A 24,408-nucleotide genomic window follows, 5' to 3' on the forward strand; every position below is an offset into this window, starting at 1 on the left:
TCATGTGTTAAGTGTTCCGTTTTGATGCCGACCCTCGATCAAGGGGCCAGATAAGCTTGAGCTAGAACTTTCCTACCCGAGAGTGGTGATCTAAAATTGAAGTGCAGAGAGCCTCATGATGGACAACTGTGTTAACATCTGCTGTTCATGCTTTCCTTTCCCCCCCCCCCCCGGCCAAAAATTCTGGGCGGGCTATATATTTTCACCAAATGTACTAGGTAGTTGACTGAAATTGGCAAATCATTGACTCGAAAAGCCTAAAATTCTTAGCATGATACTGAAAGCCCTTCAAGCTCTGGCCCTTTGGGCTGATGTAGAGATTTCTACCTCCTCCCAGGCCCAACCTCCTCCCCACCTGAAATTCCTATTCATCCTTTAAACCCCGAAGCATGGGTCACGGCTGTGCTGACCTTTCCTGCCATCCCTACAACCAAAACAATGCTGAGATTATTTGAAGGTCCTTTGTTCCTTGCAGCCCATTTTGTTATTGCAACTATCATTCCACACTGTAATTATAATTATGTACTTCTCATGCTCCTGGAGCACTGGAGTACTCCGAATTTCTTCTGTAGGGTCAGGGGCTTCTGCTTATCTACTTGCCATGCCTTCTTCAAAGAGGTATGAATGAGCTGCAACAGGTTCCCAACTTACTCTGGTTTTAAGGTTTTTAAGGGATAAGATAAAGTTACCAGTGAAGATCTGATCAGCTGGTAAGGACCAATAATACCCATACAAAGCCAAAGGCATCTGCCGTGCACTTGGTGGGACTGCAGCCTACGCGTTCCAGGAAGTAAAATCAGTGTGACCAAAGGGTCTACACCTTCTCCTGAGGCTGGACTCTGCCTCTTTAGGAAAGAATGGGATTTGCAGAGTACGAAAAGATTCCTATCACTTTAGATCAGGGCGGCTCTTTGTTTTCTCCAAATTCCTTCTTGATTGTCCAAAAAAAAAAAAAAACAAAAAAACTTGAATTTTTTTTTTTTTAAACTTGCATTCTGAACACTTTTCTCAGCAGCCACCAACAAATGGATACTGCCCAATGCCTGCACTTTGGCATAACTGAAGATATAATGACTACTATTTGATGCTGTCCTCTGCAAAACAGAAGTTACCTGCCCAGTCTGCCTCTGCCCCTGGCACTGACCAGCTACCTTGTGGCAGCTCTTGGTGAGAGATTTGCTTGGCAAGAGGTTTTAAAAAAAAAAAAAAAAAAAAAAAGCAAAAATGAAGTGTTTTTCTTTAGGGACATTGCATTTCCCTTATCCATACCTTCCTTATTATCCAGAGTGATTGTAAACAGATTATAACGATGGCGATGAAGCCTAATTCTCCTGGGGCCAGCCCGCACCATCCTACCTTGGTAATCTCTAACGAAGGGAGAGCTTCGGCCTCAGCCTGGACCTGGTCAAGTTTGTTTTCTGGCACGAAGAGCTCATGGATGCCTTTCATGATCGTGTGGGGTACAATGTTCTGAAAGGAAGCAGAATTAGTAACAATTTGAAATGAAAACTGTAACAAGAATGCTTTGGTAAATAAATGACCTATTGTGACTTTATGCAATTAAAAAAAACAAAAAAGCGCCCTGGTCCACCCACCTGCTCTTGCAGGAGCTCCACCACCTGCTGGACACAGTCACTCACTGAGGACAAGTTGGTTTTCAGCACACACTCGGGGGTCTCGGGTTTCTCATAATCAGAATCAATACCCGTGAACCCTGCAAATCAGGAGGGCGAAAATCACATCGGCACCAATGGAACAGGCTTGCTAAACAGTAGGGTTTAACCCGTGTTGGAATAATGCGTTACACTGAGAATTCAGGTTAGACCAGAAAAGGTCATCAGCTGTCCCTGACCTCTAGCCATAGGTAAATATATATCTGTATATATTTACCTAGCTTTATTTTCAACATAGAAAGCCCCCAAATTATCAACAAAATGTGGCTAGGACCAAGCCCTCTGCAGCTGACTAGAATCCAAAGGAAGACGAGAAGAAGAAAAAACTCTGGAACCCTCCCCTTAGACACACACTCATGGATAACACACTCATTTCAGGGACCTGAACTTGACGACTTACGGCTGAGGTGACAGTTCTTGCAAAACACCAGGCCCCGTGTTAATGGGCCCGTGGACATATTGAATATACTGTGGTTCGATAAAAAGTTGAGCGTGCTAGATGCAACTGTGGAAAACAGTTCTTGAGACTTCAGACAGGTTTCTGGAGACGGAGCACGAAGGCTCGAGAGCACAAGGTTGCTGGCAAAGGGGCCGCGGGGCTGGCGCTCCTACCTTTGATCTCCCCGGCTCGGGCTCGCCTGTAGAGGCCTTTCACGTCTCTACTTTCGCAGATGTTTAGAGGTGCATCCACAAAGATTTCAAAGAACGGCAGTCCTGCCAATTCATGGATTTTGCGGGCATTCTCACGATCCTGCGGCGGGGGGGGGGGGGGGACACATTGGAGAGGGTGAGCGAGAGGTTTCGCAATGGAATTCTTCATCATGAAACGACATGTGCTGTGGTGCTTGATAGCTTTGGGTTAACACGGCATGGGGGCTCTGCAGAGGTGGCAGGGAATCGGTCCTTTAGAGAAAGTCCAGAAACGCCCCCCCCCCCCCGGGTGAACACGGCTCTTTCAAGGGCTTTCAGAGAAAAAACCACAGAGAAGAAATCTCTGCTGAAGGACAGGGCTGGCCACATGGGAGCATTTCATTCATAGGGAGTGTTCAAAGCGCGTGGCATCCTATTTGGAGCTCCCAGAAATTTCCTGGTTTAGAACAAGAAGAGAGTCCCTCTTCCTCAGCGATTTCAACATTAAGCACACACGACCTGAGGCTTTGGCAGTGAACTGCTGTTTCCCTTAGCAAACTAAGCTTTCCAACTCTGGAGATGTGAGATTACGGGGCTTTCGACTTTTTCTTGTTTAACTTTTTCTTCCTTTCAACTCTGGCCAGAAGGTGAGTGTGGAAGGGTCTATGTCAGCTGGTGCCCGGGCATCTGGAAACGAAGGAGCTCTCTAGACAGGACCAATATTAAGTAGAGGAAATGAGGGAGCAAGAGCAGAAAAGGCGGGGGAAATTGAACCTACAACAGCCCTGGGGGCCCAGCCCTCACCAACTCCTTTTCCAGCCCTGTGTGTGCCGCCCCACCCTTTTACCTTGGCAAAAGGAGAAATGAAGCTGGTAATGCAGACCAAACCAGCATCGGCAAACAGCTTGGCCACCTCGGCAATCCGGCGGATATTTTCTTCTCTGTCCCCGGGGGAGAATCCGAGGTTTTTGTTAAGGCCGTGTCGTACATTGTCCCCATCGAGGGAGTAGCACGGGATGGCGTGAGAGACCAGGTACTCTTCCAAAGCAAAACTGATTGTGGTTTTTCCAGCACCGGAGAGACCTGTTCATTATAATCATTTGACCTCAAATCAAAACCACTACAATCTAGGAAAAGCATAGTTTACTGCAGGTCAAAGTATTTGCATTTCTTCCCAACGTCGAAATAACCATCTGTCCCCTATTAGAATTACAGCATTTCAAAGCAAGTGGGGTTCATAAGTAGGGGGGTCTGGGGGGTTGTACATGGTTCTTAGTGGGTTCTATTTTGCCTGCAGCGTGTTTTAAAGATGAGAACATTGTGCATACAAATCCAGATTCTGGCTTCTCTTGGAAAAAAAAATCAGAAGACCTGGCGACCGTGTTCTCACGCCCCCTCCTGCCAGCGATCAGCTGGAGTGGACAGGGCAGCCAGTCCTGGAGACTGGGAGGCCCACCTCTCCTACAGAGGCTGCTAAACAAACCATTTGACAACAGATCCCTTTGGCTTCAAGATTTTCCCAAAATGATTCTCAAAACATGAAGACAGTCATCCCGAGCTAGCCTATAGATGCGTTTTTGAGCTGCCCTACACTCTTCGGGGTCTGGAGCCTTTCCATGAGAACAGAGTTACCATGTGCCTTTTACCAGGGTTTCAAAGCGCATTGGCGGGGGACACACTGTATGATTTCTATCAGGGAAATCATGAGGAGAAAGGGAGCGCTCCAAAAATCTAGCTGTCCTAAAGACCTCTGGACCTGAAAAACAGAGCCCTGTGCCAAGCCTCTGTCGGGGAGTACCCAGGCGTGGGAGAGGAAAAGTTGGGGTGAAGAAAAGAAGGTCAAGAGCTTAACATGTACAAGATGGCAGGAGGAAGGAGGGAAAAGACAAAAAAAGGTGAGAGACAAGCAGGGACGAAGGACAGAGGGGCTCCGGACCAGCTCAGTCAGGGGCGCACACGACTCTTGATCCGGGGGTCATGAGCTCGAGGCCCACGTTGAGTGCAGAGGTGACTAAAAAACAAGCTTTAAAAAAACGACTTGGAAAGAAAGGTGATGTACGAAAGGCAAACAGTTTCCAGAGTGTTCGTTACGTTTTCAAGTCACACCCGTGGCCCTCACAGAGAATCACGAGAAGCAAGGGCTCCACGAGGGAAGGGCCGCCATCTTTGTAAATCATTGTTGAAGACACTATTACATTATTTGTGTGGCTCAGTTTCATTCGAACAGGGACCTAGGTGATAAATTCCTCTTAGAATTGTGTCCAGTGTAAGGTAGAAGAATCAGAACTCCTGAATCTCTGGCATGTTCTCTCACATTGGAAAATGAGGGAAATAATAGAAATTTCTTTCAGTTTGGCCTCAGGTCTCAAAATGAAGAGCTACAACACAGTAACTGGATTAAATTAGATTGTTGGCATATTTATTTTAATGCACTGAGGTCGCACGAATTACACGTCCCAAGAGCTTTATTTCCTATGGGCCAGGCACTAAGCTGTCTACACATGCTTTATTTTATTTAGTCCTACCCCCATTCCCAGGGGCAGGTTCTATCCTTATGTCATTTCACAAATAAGAAAACTGAGGCTTAGCCAGCTTAGTTGGCTTGTCCAAAATCACACAGTTAATATAAGTGCAGCTGGGGGCTCACAACCAAGTCTCTGGATGTGAAGCATTTGTTTGTCTTGGTCGGCCTGCACAATAGCCTATCTCTGTAACATAAGATTACAGAATAAATTGGGAAAAGATTTTTTTTTTTTTTTATGAGTAAGAAAAGACAGGGGAAGTCCATCCCTTAGGGTCTTTCTCCTCTTCTACCAGTTACCTTTTGTTTTTAAGGCTGTCCCACATTATAGAAAGTGGACTCTGTGTTTGTCCCAATAGATATTGGACAAACCCATGAGCGCAAACACGTAACAAGAGGGAAGCTTCTGGAAGTCAGCTGTTTTATCTACTCCCACACGGCATGTCTCTTAGATGGAGTCGGGGGGGACATCCCGGCAGGATTCATGACAAGTGAACGTTGCCTTTTGGAATATAGCAAGCTCCTCGCCCGCCGTCTGTCCCCAGCCCACCAGCTGCAGAAAGGTGTTACACCACGGATGAATGAAACCAGGAGACCAAAGGCAAGTGCCTCAGGCACCAGGAAAAATTTTCAAGGAGGAGGAGGAGGCTGATGGAGACAGGGAACAGGAATGACTGAAGAGCAAGGGAAGGGGTAAGGCAGGTGCCTGCCTGCCACACTCTGCAGCATTCCCTTCAGGTTGGATTAATCAGCATTTGGGTTTTGGGTTTTTTTTTTTTTAAAGATATATTTATTTATCTGAGAGAGGGAGAAAGAGAGCAATTAGGGACAGAAGGAGAGAGACAAGCAGACTCCGCACTGAGCGTGGAGCCCGATCTCACGACCACGAGATCATGACCTGAGCCGAAATCAAGAGTCAGTCACTTAACCCACTGAGCCACCCGGGCGCCGCAATAAATCGGAATTTATGAGCAGGCAGTAGCACTCAGCTGGTCTCAGAACCTGGGTAAACATCTTTGCATCAGTTTGAAATACCATGTCTATGGTATTTCCTTTTGAGTCTGGGCTACGCCAGACTTCTATTCCCAGGGATCAACTTCCTCTACCTTGTGCTCAGAGCCCAAGGGAACAGCCCCGGACTAATTTCTGTCCCGTCACTAAGTCTTAGCTGTGACATTCTGAGGCTATAAAAACACAGGAAAAGGGAGAGATGCACTTGGGTCACCTCCGTGGGAGTGAATTATTTCTATTTACAAGGGGTAATCCTCAGCTAAGTGGAAATCACTGGTTTTCCTTCCTGTGCAGATCCTTCTGTTTTCAGTTTTCTGTTTTTTTTAATATTAAGTGAAACAGTCCTCTACAATGTTAAAACGTCAGAAAACAATAAAGAAGATCTCTAAACACCCAAAACCTTGTAGACAGCCAAACACTCGCTGTCGAGTTAGGAAGGGTCCATCATGACTGCCAATAAATGCGTTTAGGCACAGGCATGAGATGACGGGATCCCCTCAAGCTGAAGTGGGGGGGGGGGAGAGGCCATCATCAACTTGCCCCTTTCCTGCCAAAGGGGAGAGAGGCAAGAACAAGGGAAGCCCCATGCCTCCATCTTAGGCCTGCTTCCCACTCACGGCAGCAGTAGGGGCGATGGCCAGGCTTTTTACCACTGCCTCATCCCAATGTTAAAACAAACACATCATGTGTTACGCTAAGTTCCTTAACATCGTATGTCACACATCAATTTTCAAATAAAACAAAAAAAGGATCAACATGGCATACCAGTCAGCCACACCGTACAGCCTCGGAATCCACCCCTCGTGCCAACGACCTGCCCTCTCTTGTTCCTGGTCACGTGGTGGGCCTGATAGATGACATTGGTGGATTTCTGCTGGCTCTCCTACAAAACAAGACCAAGCCCAATACTGTGAGAATGAAATAATACGATAGGTATACCTAGAAGGGTAATACAACATGTTTACATGTACTAATACAATAACTGTACATATAACACAACGTGTATACGATATATACATATAATACATATGGTAATACGCTATGAATACAGTAAGTATATATACACATATGTATACAGAAAGAATAAAATAAGAGGACAGTAATAGTCATCCCTAACCGAAACCCCTCTTTTATGACTGGCACACAGAGTGACATTTATTAATTCTACTAAATCAGAAAAAGACACTGCCTTTAGAATACCCATCATGACCCTCTGAAAGTACAATCTGAATGAGACAATTATTGACACGATGTAAAAGTCTGGGTTCTGTGACATTTAAAAACGTGCACCTCTAGGTAATGGTTAAGGGAATGTCTTTGTCTCCAGAAGTGCATGTTCTCTACCAGATCCTATGGAAGTCGACGGGAAACGACCCAGCTCATCCAGCCCCTGGGGAGGGGCTGGCTGAGCCCCACTCTGTTACAGAGCCAGGGAGAGGCACTGATCACAGAGCAAAGCGTTGAGGCAGGGGCACCATCTTGGTCCCACACAGACATCTTTTCCAAGCACAGTCCCTGAGCGAGGTACGGCACATGAGGCTACTTTTTCTCAAGCTCTACACTCTGTTTCCCACTTTCCCAAGGGTCAGTGTGTGAACTTTTAATCTTTCAGAAAGCCCTGCAGAAATAGAAATGGGCCAGTTATTAGTCTTGGAGGCTAATGCAAATCTCAAACATCTTTATTTTGGCTGCAATAAAATCAGCCAGTAAGGGCAGAGATTATCTGATCCCGATCCTAAACTCTGGATGCTATGAATCTGATGAATAAAAATGGTAACACAAGCCAGTAAGTACAGTTGCTGGTGGACATTTCTAAAATAGTATGTGATCCAAGGGCAGGGGGGCGGGGGGTGTGGAGAACCCATCATGGTGGTTAAATAAAAATGTTGGGAACAACTCCTATATGTCTTTGGTGTGGTAACTGAATTTCTGTTGACAGATGGAATCCAAGTCTCTGAACTGTAAAAATCTATGGAGCCTTTTAAACAACACACATGTAAGTAAATCCACCAGAGCTTTTTTTTAAAAAAAAAAAAAAAAAGCACTGATATTCTTTGAGAGCAAGACCCAGAGAAAACTCTTTTCTCAGAGAAAAGCCACATGTGGACCATTTTATATTCTGGAGCAAATTAAATCGCTTCTTTACGGCACCTCCTTTGGGGAAAAACAAACAAACAAACAAACAAACAAAAACACCAAAAAGGGGAATACAGCTAGGACTGTTTGGGGGCTAATAGGAGATAATGTGTGGGAACCTACTCTGTAAACAGCCAAGTTCTCTTCCCAAACAGATGCTGAAGGTGACTAGTGAGTGTGTATACCCACAACAGGAGAGGCTGGGAAAATGGCTTCGAGAGCAAGGTGAAGGAGCCCCTTGCTGGCCGCTGGGGGCGCAGGAAGGCGGCACCCACCAGGGGGGCTGGGCCCACCAGGGGGCCCAGAGCCCAGCAGAGGCACAGCCCAGGCAGGAGACAGGCATTGCCAGGGTCCGACGGAGCCAAAAGGAAGGTGCTGAGGGCACAGGTGGGGTCAGCTGGGTGAAGTCACATAAATCTTCTGAGGCTAGACGCACTGATCACCGTTCAGGCAAATGCGCTGATCATCCTTCCGTCAGAACCCAAGAAGCACTAGAAGCTTCATAATGAGGTCAAATTAGATGAGCTCAGGAGATATTCTAGCAGTATTTCCCCTGGCTGAACAAATCCCCTGAAGGGATCCCGAGTCCTTTGTGCCAAGTGTCATTTACAGCTCAAGGACAACAGTCACATTGCCTTTTTCTGTTTCCTTGTTAATCACTGCTTTTTAGTCAAGGCAATTATATCTGGATATCAGGCCCCAAAGTCAGGGCAACTGTTCATTCATGGGTTCTCTCAGCAAATGTTCACGTAAATGAGCCCCTACTACCTGCCAGGGCCATCCTAGGCACTGGGAATCTAGTGCTAAACAAAGAAGGATCCTCAGCATCACTTTGGGGGGAAATACAGGCAAAAAGATCAAGTAACTGGGGTCCCACGCCCTGTGGAGAGGGTCTCTTACACATACTTGTATACCATATGCAGATATATAAAGAATACCCACAACTCAACAATAAAATGAGTAAAAAATCTGAACAGTCACTTCACCAAGGAAGATACACAAATGGCCAGAAAGCACATGACGGGCTCCGTGTTGTTAGTCATAAGAGAATGCAAATTAAAACCCACGAGACGCCTTTGCTAAATCTGATGGCAACGAGGACACGCTGTCATGTTGACAGTGGAAGTATAAAGTGGGACAACCATCCCAGAGAGAAACCCGGCAGGTTCGTCTAAAGCTAAACATTTACCTTCCCCGCAACTCAGCAATTGCATACATAGGCATTTACTCAAGAGAAAATATGTATCCACAAAAAGACGCGTACAACTTTATCGGGACAAAAACTGTAAATAGCCAAGCACCCATCCACAGGAAAATAGATCTCACACACACACACACACACACTCACACACACACACCCCAACCACGTCGGAACAGCAGTTGTCCTGAAAGGGTCTGAGGTACACAGGCGTTGGAACTCACCAGATGTATACGTAGATGGGCATTTCGTTACATGTAAATTTTACCACCCACCAAAAAAGAGCCATTAAAGAAAGGGGGGGGTGGCGCCTGGGTGGCTCAGTCCTTAAGCATCTGCCTTCAGCTCAGGTCATGATCTCAGGGTCCTAGGGACTTGGGTCCGCTCTCAGGCAGGTCTGGGCAGGTGGGGCTCGGGAGCACATCAGGCACCGGGCAGGACGGTCGGTACTTTGCCTGGGGTGAAGAGTTACGCACACGACATCCTTGCCACTGCTGCTCCAATTATTATTCTCTTTGACCCCAAAGTCCAGAGTGCTGATCGAGCCCCGCATCGGGCTCCCTGCTTGGCAGGAAGCCTGCTTCTCCCTCTCCCACTCCCCCTGCTTGTGTTCCCTCTCTCGCTGTCTCTCTGTCAAATAAATAAATAAAATCTTCAAAAAAAAAAAAGTAAGCAAACGAGAGAATATATACCAAGACTCACATGGTGGGATTCTCTTGTGCAACCCTGCTGCCTTTCCAAAAAAGGGCTCGGGTTCCAATCACAGCATACTTGACTTAAGGGGTGGCTGCCCACCTGGGCAACTGAACACCCACCAGAGCTTCATTTGTCCACAAAGATTTTTTTTTTCCCCTCTCTTTTGGCTGTTTTTCCTTCCCTCCAGGCAGAGATCCAGAATAAACTCTAAACTTTGTTAATCTGTGGAAACTTTGTTAGGATCTTGTAAACTGCGTCCCCAACCAAGGGCTTGGTTTTCAAAAACTGTTCAGAATCCATGGGAAAGAACCACCACTATAGAGTGGTTAAGAGTTCACCTCTGAACTTTTTGGATTTTTATTAGCTGAATCTTCATCACGGGTGTTTGTACAGGATTTCTAACATTCCAGCAATGTTTAGACAAACAAAATCTTTTCAGATGGCCAGGTACTGGGCTTTTTGGTTCAGCAGAAAGTATTTTGCTTCTTTTTTTTAGATTTTATTTATTTATTTGACACAGGGCGGGGGTGGAGGGAGAGAGCAAGCACAAGCAGGGGGAATGGCAGGCAGGGGAGAAGCAGGCTCCCCGCGGAGCAGGGAGCCCGATGCAGGACTTGATCCCAGGACCCTGAGATCATGACCTGAGCCGAAGGCAGAGGCTTAACCGACTGAGCCACCCAGGCGCCCCAGTATTTTGCTTCTTATTTATCTTATATTTACCTTTGATTTTCTCCAAAGGCAAACAAAATAGAAGCAGCTGTTCTGAATGATTATTTGAACTGCAAAGAGGCGGGGCAGGCAAAAACTTTGCTTTGTTTTGCGTTGCTGAAACCTTTACTCCCTTCTAAAGAGCATATGGTGTTCTAAGCATTGGAACGAGAGTGGCTGTCAGAATTCTATGGAAAACGAAACACATGTTAAAGAAAAAAAAAATGTTTGATTCCCTGTGTGTATAAACAGAACACACATCCTCAGCACCGTACCACCTCACACTGTCACTTGGCGGAAACCAGAGTTGGTGGCATACTTCTATTCTGGGTCTCTAAATAAAATTTGGCAAACATCCCTACCTTTTTCCAGGTCACTGACTCAGAAAAACTCCCTCCAGCATGCATAAGAGTAGCATGAGTATGGGTTTTTGGAGTCAAGCAAACCTGGATTTGAAACCTGCCTTGTGGCCTTACTTGTCCCACGACCCTGGGCAAGTTAGTAACACCCCTGAGCCTCCAGGCCTGCTCTGTAAAATGGGGCCAAGTATAGTTTCCTCATACGGTGGCCAAAAGAACAAAATAAAATGGCCTTCTACATAAAGTATCAAAGCAACTACAGAACACAAGTAAGATGGTGAGCCTTACGGGCCCTGGCGGCATTTAATCTAGTCCAGGGAAATCCTGGTCATTTGTCTAAATCACCCACATCGAGAAGCGTCCTAGGGACTTGGGTCCGCTCTCAGGCAGGTCTGGGCAGGTGGGGCTTGGGAGCACATCAGGCACCGGGCAGGACGGTCGGTACTTTGCCTGGGGTGAAGAGTTACGCACACGACATCCTTGCCACTGCTGCTCCAATTATTACCGTCTTTGACCCCAAAGTCCAGCCAGTAAATACACCGTTCCGAGGTGTACTCACCAGTTAACCGGCTTGCAACCTCCTTGCTGGACCCCAGACTCCCCGCTCCCGTGCTGGCCGTCTTGGTCATGAGCCCTCAGTTACCAGCACAGGATGGCCTTTGGCCCAGGTCAGCCTCACGTGCTACTGGGGGCGGGGGGGACCTTGTCACACAGCTCCCCCCCTCCCCAGGGTTGCAGGGCTACCCCTGCCAGGCCCACCCCCGGTCCCACTAGCGCTGCAGGAGGGGAGAGGGGTGCCCAAGGAGCTTCTGGAACTTGGGGTGGGGCGGGCTAGGTGATGGCACAAAGCCTCAGCCTTGACTTTGCGTGACTGGGAGAAAGCGAAAAGACGTGGGATGGTATCATAGCCGGCGGGTCCTCCCAGAGCCCAGTCCAAGCCGTTTGTCACAGGGAGCGCTGCTGAGAAAGGCAGGGCTCTGCGGAACCAGGAAGCAAGAAACCATGCACAAGGTTAGAGGTTTCCCTGTGCTCCAAGGCTTTTTTGACTTTTGCATAAAGTGGATTCAAATTCGTCTACACCCTCCGGCCTCCCACGCTGCACAAACTGCAACTCCAATCTGTCCCTTTGAACTCAGCCCTCACTGCTGAGCTGTTGGGGTCTCTGGTCTGTTGGGGACCCCTCCCTGAGTCTGTTCAAGATGCTTTTTCCAGTTACTGCTCTTGCAGGCTACCAGGAGCAGCATTTCTCATGCATGATCTCAGGTACGGCTCAAAACCTGGGAGCTAAGCAGGCTGGGCATTGAGACCCACTTACAGATCGGGAAACTGCGGGCCAAAGTCCCAAACCTGGAAGATGCAAGACCCAGAGCCAGGCTTCCTGACCCAGTCCAGGTCTTCCTTCTGCCTACACTGAGCTCCTGGCTCCCAGCGCCATCTGTGTGACTTCTGCAGGGCAGGACTAGAGGAGATAATGCCTGTTCAGGCTTTCCATCCTCCAAAACAATGTAGTAATTAAAAAATCATTCTCACTTCATTTGCATTACTTAAAATGAGGAGCTTCAAAAGTGTTATAATTATCAATGTGGTTTCTTTCCTTTCCCAGATTATTTCCTTGGGACATATAACCCAAAATGAAATGCTTGAGTATTAAAAGTGGTGAACTACTTACTTCAAGGATCTCACTGTGTATGGCCATTTCCCAGAAAGAGGAAGCCAAGTTACCAGGCTACCCTAATACTTGTTTCTATATAGTCCAACTGATGTGTTGTGTTTGCAATTTTATTGTTTTTTTTCCCCCTAGATTAGTTTATTTCATTCAGAGGGGAAAAAAAATGCCCATGGAGAGAACTGTGGCATTTTGGAAACTGATTATCACAAATGGGAACCCCTGCATGCTCCTCTGTACATCCTGTTTGGTAAGGCAGAGTCTGAGTCAGCCGAAGCTACTGGTGGAAATCTCCCTGAAAAGGGCCCTAACAATACCAGTGAAGTCTGCCAACAGCTGAGCAGCAAGAAGGCCGTCCTAACTCAACTTCAACGCAGTCACGACCCACTGGACACGGACGCTTCAATTCCAATCCCATGGTTATTGAGAGACAGGGGAATTTTAACTGAAGATGTGTCACTAGATTCAAAACAGATAATGTTTTAAAGAGGAGTTTACATGGAGGAAACTATGGTTCTATGGCATTCTGTGGAAAGAGAGATGTTGGATGAGCCTCTGAACATGCTAAATCCAGTTCCATGCACACAACTTTCACAATGAAATGTATTTACTTCTTATGCTAACTCTTGACTTAGAAGGTGGCGGCCCTATCAGGTAGCCGCTGTCAAAACATGAGTTGTGAAAACTGAGACAAGTGAGGTGACAAGTTCCTGAGAAGAGCAATTTACATCACCTGTCAAAAACCACTACTGGACGGGGCGCCTGGGTGGCTCAGTCGGTGAAGCGTCTGCCTTCCGCTCAGGTCACGGTCCCAGGGTCCTGGATGGGGCCCCGCCCGCTCGCCCCTCTCCCTTTGCTCCTCCCCCTGCTCGCTCTCTCTCTCTCTTTCTCTCTCTCGCTCTCTTTCTCTCCAATAAAATTAAAAATTAAAAAAGAAGTAGCAAATGTGGAGTACTTGGGTTTTACTAAGTGTCCAGTAAATATTTGTTGAGTGACTGATAGAAGTGTGATAACCTGTAGGCTGACTGACGGATGTGACGTCCTTACGCAGTATCTCGTTCCTCGTGGGCACACAGCTTTCGCAGCCCTCGAGAAAATGCTATGTTCATAACTTCAGTCCTGGGCAATTTTATGTCACGTGCTAAAGTCTTCCTAAAGTGACACCTGCCGTGCCCTACGTCTTCTCAGGATGTGACTCCAGAGCACAGGCAAAGCAGCCCGCACATTAAAATAAACAGAGTTGGAGCGCCTGGGTGGCTCAGTCGTTAAGTGTCTGCCTTCGGCTCAGGTCATGATGCCGGGGTCCTGGGATCGAGCCCCGCGTCGGGCTCCCTGCTCCGCGGGAAGCCGGCTTCTCCCTCTCCCGCTCCCCCCTGCTTGTGCTCCCTCTCTCGCTGTGTCTCTCTCCGTCAAATAAATAAAATCTTTAAAAATAAATAAATAAAATAAACAGAGTTCCCACTCACAAGTGCATTTGTAAAACCTTTGAAATTTGCATCAAAGAACTATGTGAAACAATCTGTGATTATGGTTTCTGGTGAGTTTCCCTTATCTTCAGAGACTAAGCTGAGGGGACCCAATGCGTTCCAGTTGGTGCCGAAATCCTAGCCATCACCAAAATCTGGTAAAATACTAAACTGGACATCAATTCAATCCATTGCTTGAATAAGTGAAACAGGCCACATACTTTCTGAGCATATCCTCTTGTGGATTATTCCGCTGTTTTTCCAAGACAGCCAACTAAAATATACATTATTGTGAGCTAAAAGAGTCCTTCAGCTTGAAGTTGCCTTAAATCACCATTCTGAAAAATTCCTATCAAAAAAAAAAAGCTTGCTTACTCTCTGCACAAGCACAATTGAATTAAAAATTCGTCTGTTATAATGCCTATACTCTACACAGTGAGGTGGATTCCTAAGGATAAGAAAGGTCACTAAAGGGGGCCCTGGGTGGCTCAGTTGGTTAAGCGTCTGCCTTCGGCTCAGGTCATGATCCTAGGGTCCTGGGATCAAGTCCCGCCCGCATCGGGCTCCCTGCTCAGCAGGGAGTCCGCTTCTCCCTCTCCCTCTGCCCCTCCTCCAGCATGTTTTCTCTCTCTCACTTGCTCACTCCCTGTCTCTCAAATAAATAAATAAAATCTTAAAAAAAAAAAGTCACTAAACCCATCATGCTCTGAGATAATCAGAATCATCCAACTTTGGTGTGGTCATTCCTGCCCAGCTCAAATCCTTTTATGTATACTATTTTGATGATTTTTGATGATTCAATTAGGAGAACTCGGGGATGGGAACTGAGATCAGGAGACACCATCTCCCCATCAACCATCAAGAGTGTACCCAGAGTGGGACGCATGGGTGGCTCACTCAGTTGAGTGTCTGACTCTTGATCTCAGTTAGGGTCTTGATCTCTGGGCCTGGGGTTCAAGCCCTGCATTGGGCTCCAGGCTGGGCATGGAGCCTACTTAAAAAAAATTCTTTTTCTTAAAAAAAAAAAAGTGCACCCAGAGAGAAACTATTTCTGTGAAGAAGAAAAAAGCAGAGGGCATTTGGGAGAGAGCCAGATTAATGCCTTTCTCGAGACTCACTGTCGTTATTATTAGGAGCACAGGACTCCAACCCACTGCAACATGACTTCGATGCCCAGCAGTCAATTCAAACAGATTAAATAAATCACTGCATGCGAAGTGTTTAAAACCATGCCCTTAGATGCCAGTTCTTCAGCGCTCCCTAGATAGCCTCTCCCTTTCCCTCTTATACCCTGAGCGGCTCTCAGCTATTCCCAGGGCTTTGTCTACCATCAATATGCTGTGGGGTGCCAAATCTCTATCTTCAGATATCCAAATGCCCCAGACGTATGGTCCCCTGGAGCCTCTGAAACTCAGCATGATCACGGCAGAATCCATCTCCCTGTCATCACTCCCTGTGCCTCTGCTCACATCCCTCAACACTTGCAATGACCTCCATCTGCTAAGCTACAAGTCATCCTACTGAGCCTTCTCTCTTAAAAAAAAAAAAAAAAAAAAAAAAATCAATTTATCACTAAGTCAGTGTGGGCTGAGAACTACCTCTCAAGCCATCCCACTATTGTTAGTGAGCTAATCACTGGTGAGAACGTCCCTGACAGCCTTCAGACCGAACCCCCTGCCTCTCTCCCCACCGGGTCGGCCTCTCCTTTGCCATCAGAGTCAAATTCTCTTGCTTAGAATCAGGGATATCAGGCCACAGACCTCACCGTGGGGTCATGACCACCTTTCTCAGCACTACCTACTGCCCTTCTTGGCCTTGAACCCTGCACATGAGTCCAGAACAAACCATCATTTTCCATGCTTCTAGGCTTTCCCCCACATTGTCCTTAATTGGAAGGTCCTTTTCTCTACGTGTCTGCTTACTCACTCCTGAAGGCCTGGCTTAGACACTGCTATGGGCCTCTGGCTAATCTTCCCAACCACGGACGGACTTGGCTTCTTCTGCCCCACAGTAGCCTGTTTCTACCGATAGCTCGTTTCCCAAACTTAATCGTAAAACTCTCAAGGGGTATTCGTTGAAAATACAGATTCCCAAGACCAGCCCCAAGAGCTTCTGATTCTGCTGGTCTAGGGTAAGGCCCAAGAAACTGAGGTTGGTTGGCTGGCTGGTTTTCAAAGTGCCTCAGAGGATTTTAATGCATAGGCAAATCTAGGCGCCGCTAACCTATGTTAGAGAATTCATATTAATTGTGGTTATTTGTTGACATGTCTGTCTGCCTCACCAGATTAGGAGCTCTGTAGAGTCTGCTCTACCCACATTTGTCCAGGAATCCATGTGTCTGGAATATTGTAGGGGTTTCAGATTTACTGAATGACTATTAACTATTTTCACTCAAACTAATTTGTCATGCCCATGACAGTTTGGAAAATATGGCTTGTTATTCGAATGTCTATTATGGGCAAAGGTAGAGAGCCAGGGACTGGAATACTCTCAGAAGAATGGAGCAGCCAAGGTGGAAGGGTGGGTGAGAAGAATGGTAAAAAATCTGTTCAAAATCTTGGCACCGTTACAGACTGGGGGCGTAGCCACACCTATTAGTACTGGCAGATGAATTCAACATTAATTAAAAATCACCGCACAGTCTCCACACTCAGTGGCAAGTCTGCATGAGGATTCTCTCTCCCTCTGCTTCTCCCCGAGCTGCCTCTCAAATAAATTAAAAAAAAAAAAAATCCCCATACAGGGGCGCCTGGGTGGCTCAGTGGGTTAGGCGTCTGCCTTCGGCTCAGGTCATGATCCCAGGGTCCTGGGATCGAGCCCCGCATGGGGCTCCCTGCTCAGCGGGGAGCCTGCTTCTCCCTCTCCCACTCCCCCTGCTTGTGTTCCTCTCTCTCTGACAAATAAATAAAATCTAAAAAAAAAAAAAATCACCATACAGATAAATAGACTTTCTGGCCCTTCACCCCACTTTCCTAGACTGGAGGTATGTTCCCTTGGTTCTGGCAACTCCATGCCTTTGAGCCAATGACTTGACCTCTCAATCGCTCATTTGTAAAATGACTCCTATTTAATAGTCACTGCCTTACTGAGCTGTCAGGAGGATTAAATGAGAAAATGTACATAAAACAGTGCAGGGCCTGACCAACGGTTGAGCCCTCACTAAATGTTAGCTACAGTAAGAAAAACAGTTGTTATTAACGATAATTAAAAGTGTTATTATTACTAAAAAATAATTATAATAACAACAATTAGGTGACTGATAAGAGGTAAAATTATCAAGACAGCCCTAGGGCTTTCCTCTGCTCAGTCTTCCCCCGCCATGAAACATGGAGTACAGAAAGAAATCTAACGATTTCCCTCAAAATTCAGGGGCATTCTCCTTTGGTTTCCAGCTATAAAAACTCCTCCTGCTCTGCATTTCTGACTCAGCACAGAGCAAATGGCACAGGGCCCTCTCACCCATGCACAAAATGCATCGCTGTGCCTATGAACTAAAGACATGTAAAAATATCTGCAGTGGTCAGTCCCTTACGTGGCACAGAAACTAAGAGTTTCAGAGTATGGCATGCCTCATCGTGTCCTTTCCACGGATGGCAAAACTAAGGTTCCACGACGTTCGGTGTGTTACCCAAGTTTACACAGAAGCCTAAATCAAAGTCTTCTTATTCCAAATTGAGCGATCTTTGAGGCTCCTAAAGCTCAATTTAGTCACGAGACCATAGGGGGCAAATGATTTGTTGGAAATTACCATGGCTTCCTTACAAAGCTGTGTTTGGGGCTGGCTGACAAAAGGTAAGCGTGCATACATGCCACCTAAAAGAAGCCATTTTTTTTTCAGAGGATACAGTCTGGGCTCTCGAAAACACAGGTTTTGTTTATTTCATAACATTTATTCCTGACCCCCCCCCCATTCCTATTTCCTTAGATCTGGTTCCTGGGAATGACTTGGGCATTTGTACCCCAGATCCATTCCTGGGCACATGGACTGCTCTCCTCTCCTTCTCCAGGGCATCAGCCAGAGCACCAGCTGGTTCTCAGAAAGCATCTTTGCTCGCCGCGTTTGATGCTCACCCAGCAGGTCTGTCACAGCTCTGTGGCTGGCCCTCCGCCATGACATGTGCACTTTCCCCTGTCATTCCGCACACCCAATACCTCCATATTCTACCCACACGTTGGTCTGGACCCCTGATTTTCCCCCTGAAGTCCAAGCAGTCTGTCTTCTGGGCCCACGCACATTCTTCTTTTTTAATACTGAATTGTTAAATAAGTAACATCCACGAGACTCACAAACTTTCTATTGCAAGAAAGGTTTCCAGAAGAGGCTTGCTTCTACCCTCCCTCCCCCCCCTTCCACCTCTGAAGACAGGTAACCCCTTCTACCAGTTCCTTGTGTATCCTGACAGTTTCTTTACACAAACAGAAGTAAAACTTAAACCATGGAGATATGTGTTGAATCCTCCTTTCCACACTATTTATACATCTTGCTTTTTCAGATCTATCTTGGTGAATCTTTCTTTCTTTTTTTTTTTTTTTAAGATTTTATTTATTTATTTGACAGAGAGAGACACAGCGAGAGAGGGAACAGAAGCAGGGGGAGTGGGAGAGGGAGAAGCAGGCTTCCCGCCAAACAGGGAGCCCGATGCGGGGCTCGATCCCAGGACCCTGGGACCATGACCTGAGCCGAAGGCAGACGCTTAACTGACTGAGCCACCCAGGCGCCCTTTGGTGAATCTTTCCACATCAATAAAGAGAGTTTTCTTATTCATTGTACACAAGCATAGTGTTCCACAGTATGGATATACCGTAATATATTTACCTAGTTCCCTTTTGATAGACATTTCCAATTTTTTACTACTGCAAACAATGCAATGAATTGTCATATACTTAATTTTCCATGTGTGAAAATATGTCAATGGGATGAATTCTTGGAAGGGGGATTGCCAGGTCAATCAGTATGGTCATTTGTAATTTTTTTTTTAATTTTATTTATTTATTTGACAGAAGAGAGACACAGTGAGAGAGGGAACACAAGCAGGGGAGTGGGAGAGGGAGAAGCAGGCTTCCCGCCGAGCAGGGAGCCCGATGCGGGGTGAGCCCCACATGATCCCCCTGGGATCATGACCTGAGCCAAAGGCAGATGCTCAAGGACTGAGCCACCCAGGCGCCCTGATCATTTGTAATTTTGATACATATAATTACATTGCCCTACCCTTCCCCCGTTTTCCTACTGCATTCTTAGTCTTTTCCTAGTTGTTTTATAGGAGCTCTTCCCGTTGGTTGTTTGTTCCTTGACTTTATGATTGGTGTTACTTATGACCTTCCTTATGTCGTTCACCATAGAGTTAGTGTTTTTAATGTGGCTAAATTCATCAATCTTCTCTTTTAATTGCGACTCTAATTTTTCTGGTTATATGACAGCTTGGACACAATTGGTGGGGTTGAATGTGAGCACTACTTCAAGCAAGAAAAGAAAAGTAAGAAAAGAAATACAGGGTTGTTTTGGTCAATCTGACAAAAAAGTCTGAATAAAAAAGAGTGCTTGGGTTTTTGTTTCTTAGAAATTTCTGTAATTCTTGAGGCTTTTCCTCTGAAGAAGAAAGACAATATATAACCTCGATGGTAAATAGGACCTTTGAAGGCCTTACAAATCGTGAGATTTGATGAATTTATGATTATATTAAATGCACTTGTCTGTTTTATCATTACATTTTGAAAAATAATAAAACAAACCAATGACAGTGAGAAGTTCCACATACCCAATTTTTTTTTTTTTTTTTGAGAGAAAGAGAGAGAGAAAGAGCGAGCATACACAAGCAGGAGGAGGAGCACAGAGAGAGAATCTCAAGCAGGCTCCTCGCTTAGTGTGGAGCCCAACACAGGGCTCAGTCTCACAACTGTGAGATCATGACCTGAGCCGAAATCAAGAGTCTAACGCTTAACAGACTGTGCCACCCAGGAGCCCACCACATGCCTATTTCTGGAAAAATATAGGTCAATTAGCTTTTTATTTAGTGCTATTGTAAATGAAAGTGTTATAATGAGATACAAATTCCTTAGAAGAACAATGTAGATTGAGCTTACAATAATTTTAGTTTATAGTAAGGCTCCAGGTTACACCTGACGACTTAGTACACATCCATCTTCCCCTTGATCAAATTCAACCATGTTAGAAATAAGGATATTAAAGATATACAACTCATTTGATTAGAACTTTAGAACAAAGAAGTATATGAAGGAAGGTAGGTGACATTAAGTCTAGAAGAGCAGTTTTAAATCAGATAATTTAACAGATAACACCAAACTCAGATAAGACAATGTGCAATTTCCTTTTCACTTCTTTTTGAAGTGGGAGTAACCTTTCAGGTATCTAGATTCCAGTTCCTTTACCTAAGTGGCTAGTCTAGTCAGTAAATTAACCAGTTAAAATCTGAAATAAGACAGTGTTAGTACACGATCTTTGTACATATGTGAGCTTGTGTTCCATCCAACCTAGGTTACAAGCATCACAGATCACAAATCCATCATATTCTGCACTTCATTTATTTCTTCAATTTTTTTCAAAATATATTCATTGAGCACCAGCTCTATGCCAAAGAATGTGCCAAGAGCTGTGGGTACAGCAGGAAATGAGATGCACAAGGCCAGCTCTCTAGCCTCCTGAGACCGCCTCCAAGCCTACCCATTGTTCACAAAGTACTCACGAAACATTAAATGATTGAAATCGTGCTGAAAAGGGGGCACCTGGGTGGCTCAGTTGGTTGGGTGACTGCCTTTGGCTCAGGTCATGGTCCTGGAGTCCCGAGATCGAGTCCTGCATGGGACTCCCTGCTCAGCGGGGACTCTGCTTCTCCCTCTGACCGTCCCCCCTCTCGTGCTCTCTCTCCCATTCTCTCAAACAAAATAAATATTTAAAAAAAAAGAAATCATGCTGAAAATATATTGAAAACCTCGTCAGAGTTGCCAGATTCGAAAAATAAAATTACCATATGTCCCATGCAGTATTTGGGACATACTAAAAATTGTCCATTGTTTATGTGAAATTCAAACGTAACTGGAAAATCTTGTGTTTTATCTGTGGTAATCAAAACAGTATGGTCCTGGCAAAAACAAACGAAAAAGACACAAAGACCAATGGAACAGACCGAGAGCCCAGAAATAAACCCACGCATATACAGTCAAGTAATCCATTACCAAGGAGGCAAGAATATCCAATGGGGAAAAGAGAGGCTCTTCAACAAATAGTGTTGGAAAAACTGGACAGTAACTTCTAAGAGAATGAAACTGGACCACTTTCTTACACCACACACAAAAATAAACTCAAGATGGATTAAAGACCTAAATGTGAGATCTGAAACCATAAAATTCCTAGACGAGAACATAAGCAGTAATTTCTTTGACATCGGCTGTAGAAACTTTTTTCTAGACATGCCTCCTAAGACAAGGGAAATAAGAGAAAGAAACTATTGGGACTACACCAAAATAAAAAGCTTCTGCACAGTGAAGAAAACCATCAACAAAATAAGGCAACCAAGTGAATGGGAGAAGATATTTGCAAATGATACATCCGACAAATGGTTAACATCCAAAACATAAATAACTTCTACAATTCAACATCCCCCTCAAAAAATCCGATTAAAAAATGGACAGAGGACCTGAATAGAAATTTTTCCAAAAAAGACATACAGTGGACAACAAACACATGGAAAGGTGCTCGGCATCACCCATCATCAGGGAAATGCAAATCAAAACCACAAGATATCACCTTGTACCTGTCAGAATGGCTAGAATTAAAAAATAAAATAGTAATAAAAAAATAAATAAGTAATAACAAGTGACAAAGAGGATTTGAAAAAGGAACCCTCATGGGCGCCTGGGTGGCTCAGTTGGTTGAGCGACTGCCTTCGGCTCAGGTCATGATCCTGGAGTCCCGGGATCGAGTCCCACATCAGGATCCCTGCTGAGCAGGGAGGCTGCTTCTCCCTCTGACCCTCTTCCCTCTCGTGCTTTCTTTCTCTCATTCTCTCTCTCTCTCAAATAAACAAATAAAATCTTAAAAAAAAAAAAAAAGAAAGAAAAAGGAACCCTCGTGCACTGTTGGTGGGAATGCAAACTGGTGCAGCCACTGTGGAAAACAGCATGGCAGTTCCTCAAAAAATTAAAAATAGAACTACCCTACAATCCAGGAGTTCCACTACCAGGTATGGAAGCAACCTTAAGTGTCTATTGACAGATGAATGGATAAAGAAGATGTGGCGTGCGTACACACACACACGAATATCACTCAGCCATCAAAAAAATGAAATCTTGCCATTTGCAACGACGTGGATGAAACTACAGGGTATTATGCTGAGCTAAATAAGTCAATCAGAGAAAGACAAATACCATATGATTTCACATATGAGTGAGATTTAAGAAATAAAACAAATGAACAAAGGAAAAAAAGAGACAAAAATCCAGACTCTTAAATGTGGAGAACAAACTGGCGGTTACCAGGGGGAAGTGAGGGGGGAGGGGTGAAATAGATAAAGGGGATTCCGGCACACTTATCACGAGGAGCACTAAGTAATGTAGAATTGTTGAATCACTATATTGTACAGCTGAAACTAATATAACACTGTGTGTTACTTATAGTTCAATATAAATAAATAAATAACAAGACCGAGGGGGAAAACTCATTGCTTATGTGAAGTTCAAACGTTAACTGGAAATCTTGTATTTTATCTGGCATCCTACTAGGGCTTTCCTTCTAGAAAATGAGGTCTAGCCTTGCATTTATCACACACATTTGAACCCTGAGGATGTCTGTCTCTGTACATCATTCCTTTTTTTATACTCCACTTACAAAAATCTCTCCTTCGAAAGCCCTTTCAAAGGAAAGCCTGGGTGTCAGTCGCAGGGAAAGGATGGTTTTAAAAGTCTTGGTTCCAAACTGCTGGCTGCTAGAAACAAGGGCAGGGTGGGAGAATGGTAGGCATTGTCTCGAGAGATGAAAGTTTCACCAGTTCTGAAATTTCAGACAACATCATTTTTCAAAGTTTTGATAATCTTTTCCAGCAATCCCTAAGAGCCTATATTAAGAACATGCAGCTTCACACATGACCTTGAAACTGGTGGTGAGCAGGGTCATGGGCTGGGGGAGGCTGTGCGGCTGGGCGTGGGGAGGGCTGTCTGCAGACACGGGGGCGGGGGGGGAGTCAACCTCAGGATCCAAGACTGTGCTCAGACCGTCCCAAGTAGCTGCTCCCTCCTCCTCTAGTAACCAATGACTAAAATAGCCTTCTTTTTTTTTTTTTTTTTTTTGAGAACTGCCACTCTCCTACCTTGCCAGGCTCACAGATTCCACAGTGGAAAGAAGTGTCTGGAAGAGAAGGATGGAAGGATGAAGCTCTACGGAGGAGAGCCTGCACACGTAACTTGGATAAAATGCCTCAAGAAGAAACTTTGCTTTAATCTCGCAGTATATACCTACACAACCAGCTTTGTCATCCAAACAAACAAACAGAAACTTCTGTCCACATTGGAAAGTAGCAGCCAACTTTTACTTCTTATCCTCCAGGGCAGGAAACAAAGTGTGCGATTTGCCTGCCCGGGTGCGCGATATCTGGCCATCAACTCGACAAAGATCCAGCTAACTCCTTCCCTGTTCTAAAATGGTCAGGGAAAGAAGGAGTGGAGTATCTCGTTTCCTACAGAGGATGGAATTTGGGAACGGGTGGCCCTCTTTGAGCCCTTCCATTTCCTTCCCAGAAGATGCCAAGAACTGACCTCCCATCATCAACTTTCTGGTTCCTGACCCAAGGCTGGGAAATTAATTTCTTTTTAATTATTTTTCAATTTCTTTTTTTTTTTATTTTTACAGAAGGCCTGAGATTCTTTTTTTAAATTTTTATTTATTTATTTGACAGAGAGAGAGAGAGAGAGAGAGCGCGCGCGCGCACAAGCACGGGGAAGGGGCAGGCAGAGGGAGAGGGAGAAGCAGGCTTCCCGCTGAGCAGGGAGCCTGACATGGTGACTCGATCCCAGGACCCTGGGATCATGACCTGAGCCGAAGGCAGATGCTTAACCGACTGAGCCACCCAGGCGCCCTCATCTTTCTTTTTAAGTTAACCTGTAACCTCTACTTAAACATCACAAAAACAGAAATGGGAGTTAATATTTCTTTTCCTGCGAATAGCCAGAGAAGGCTCAATGCAGGAAAAAGAATTCCTCAATACAGGAAAAACAAGAAAAAACCCAAAGAGTCCTAGGTCTCTTCATATTCCACCCGACAAAAGTGGAGTCTAAACACTTACAAGGTCAATACTACACTAACTCTCCTCTCTCCTCTCCTCTCAAGAGTTGACC

General features: G+C 45.4%; 1 protein-coding gene across 1 annotated transcript in view; it reads right to left on the reverse strand.

Annotated features, from left to right (window-relative positions):
• Positions 1-24,408, reverse strand: part of PAPSS2 (3'-phosphoadenosine 5'-phosphosulfate synthase 2) — a 66,398-nt gene that overhangs the window by 19,560 nt on the left and 22,430 nt on the right. The window contains exons 2-6 of the mRNA XM_028104645.2: positions 6,601-6,718; positions 3,151-3,386; positions 2,286-2,424; positions 1,596-1,714; positions 1,357-1,470 (exon numbers count right to left, since the gene is read on the reverse strand). Of these exons, the coding sequence (XP_027960446.2) occupies positions 1,357-1,470; positions 1,596-1,714; positions 2,286-2,424; positions 3,151-3,386; positions 6,601-6,718 (726 nt within the window). The remainder of the gene's footprint in view (positions 1-1,356; positions 1,471-1,595; positions 1,715-2,285; positions 2,425-3,150; positions 3,387-6,600; positions 6,719-24,408) is intronic.

The sequence above is a fragment of the Eumetopias jubatus genome, unplaced genomic scaffold, assembly GCF_037043125.1.
Source record: "Eumetopias jubatus isolate StellerSeaLion01/CBP00866 unplaced genomic scaffold, mEumJub1_p1.0 scaffold_17, whole genome shotgun sequence".
Taxonomy (NCBI): domain Eukaryota; kingdom Metazoa; phylum Chordata; class Mammalia; order Carnivora; family Otariidae; genus Eumetopias; species Eumetopias jubatus.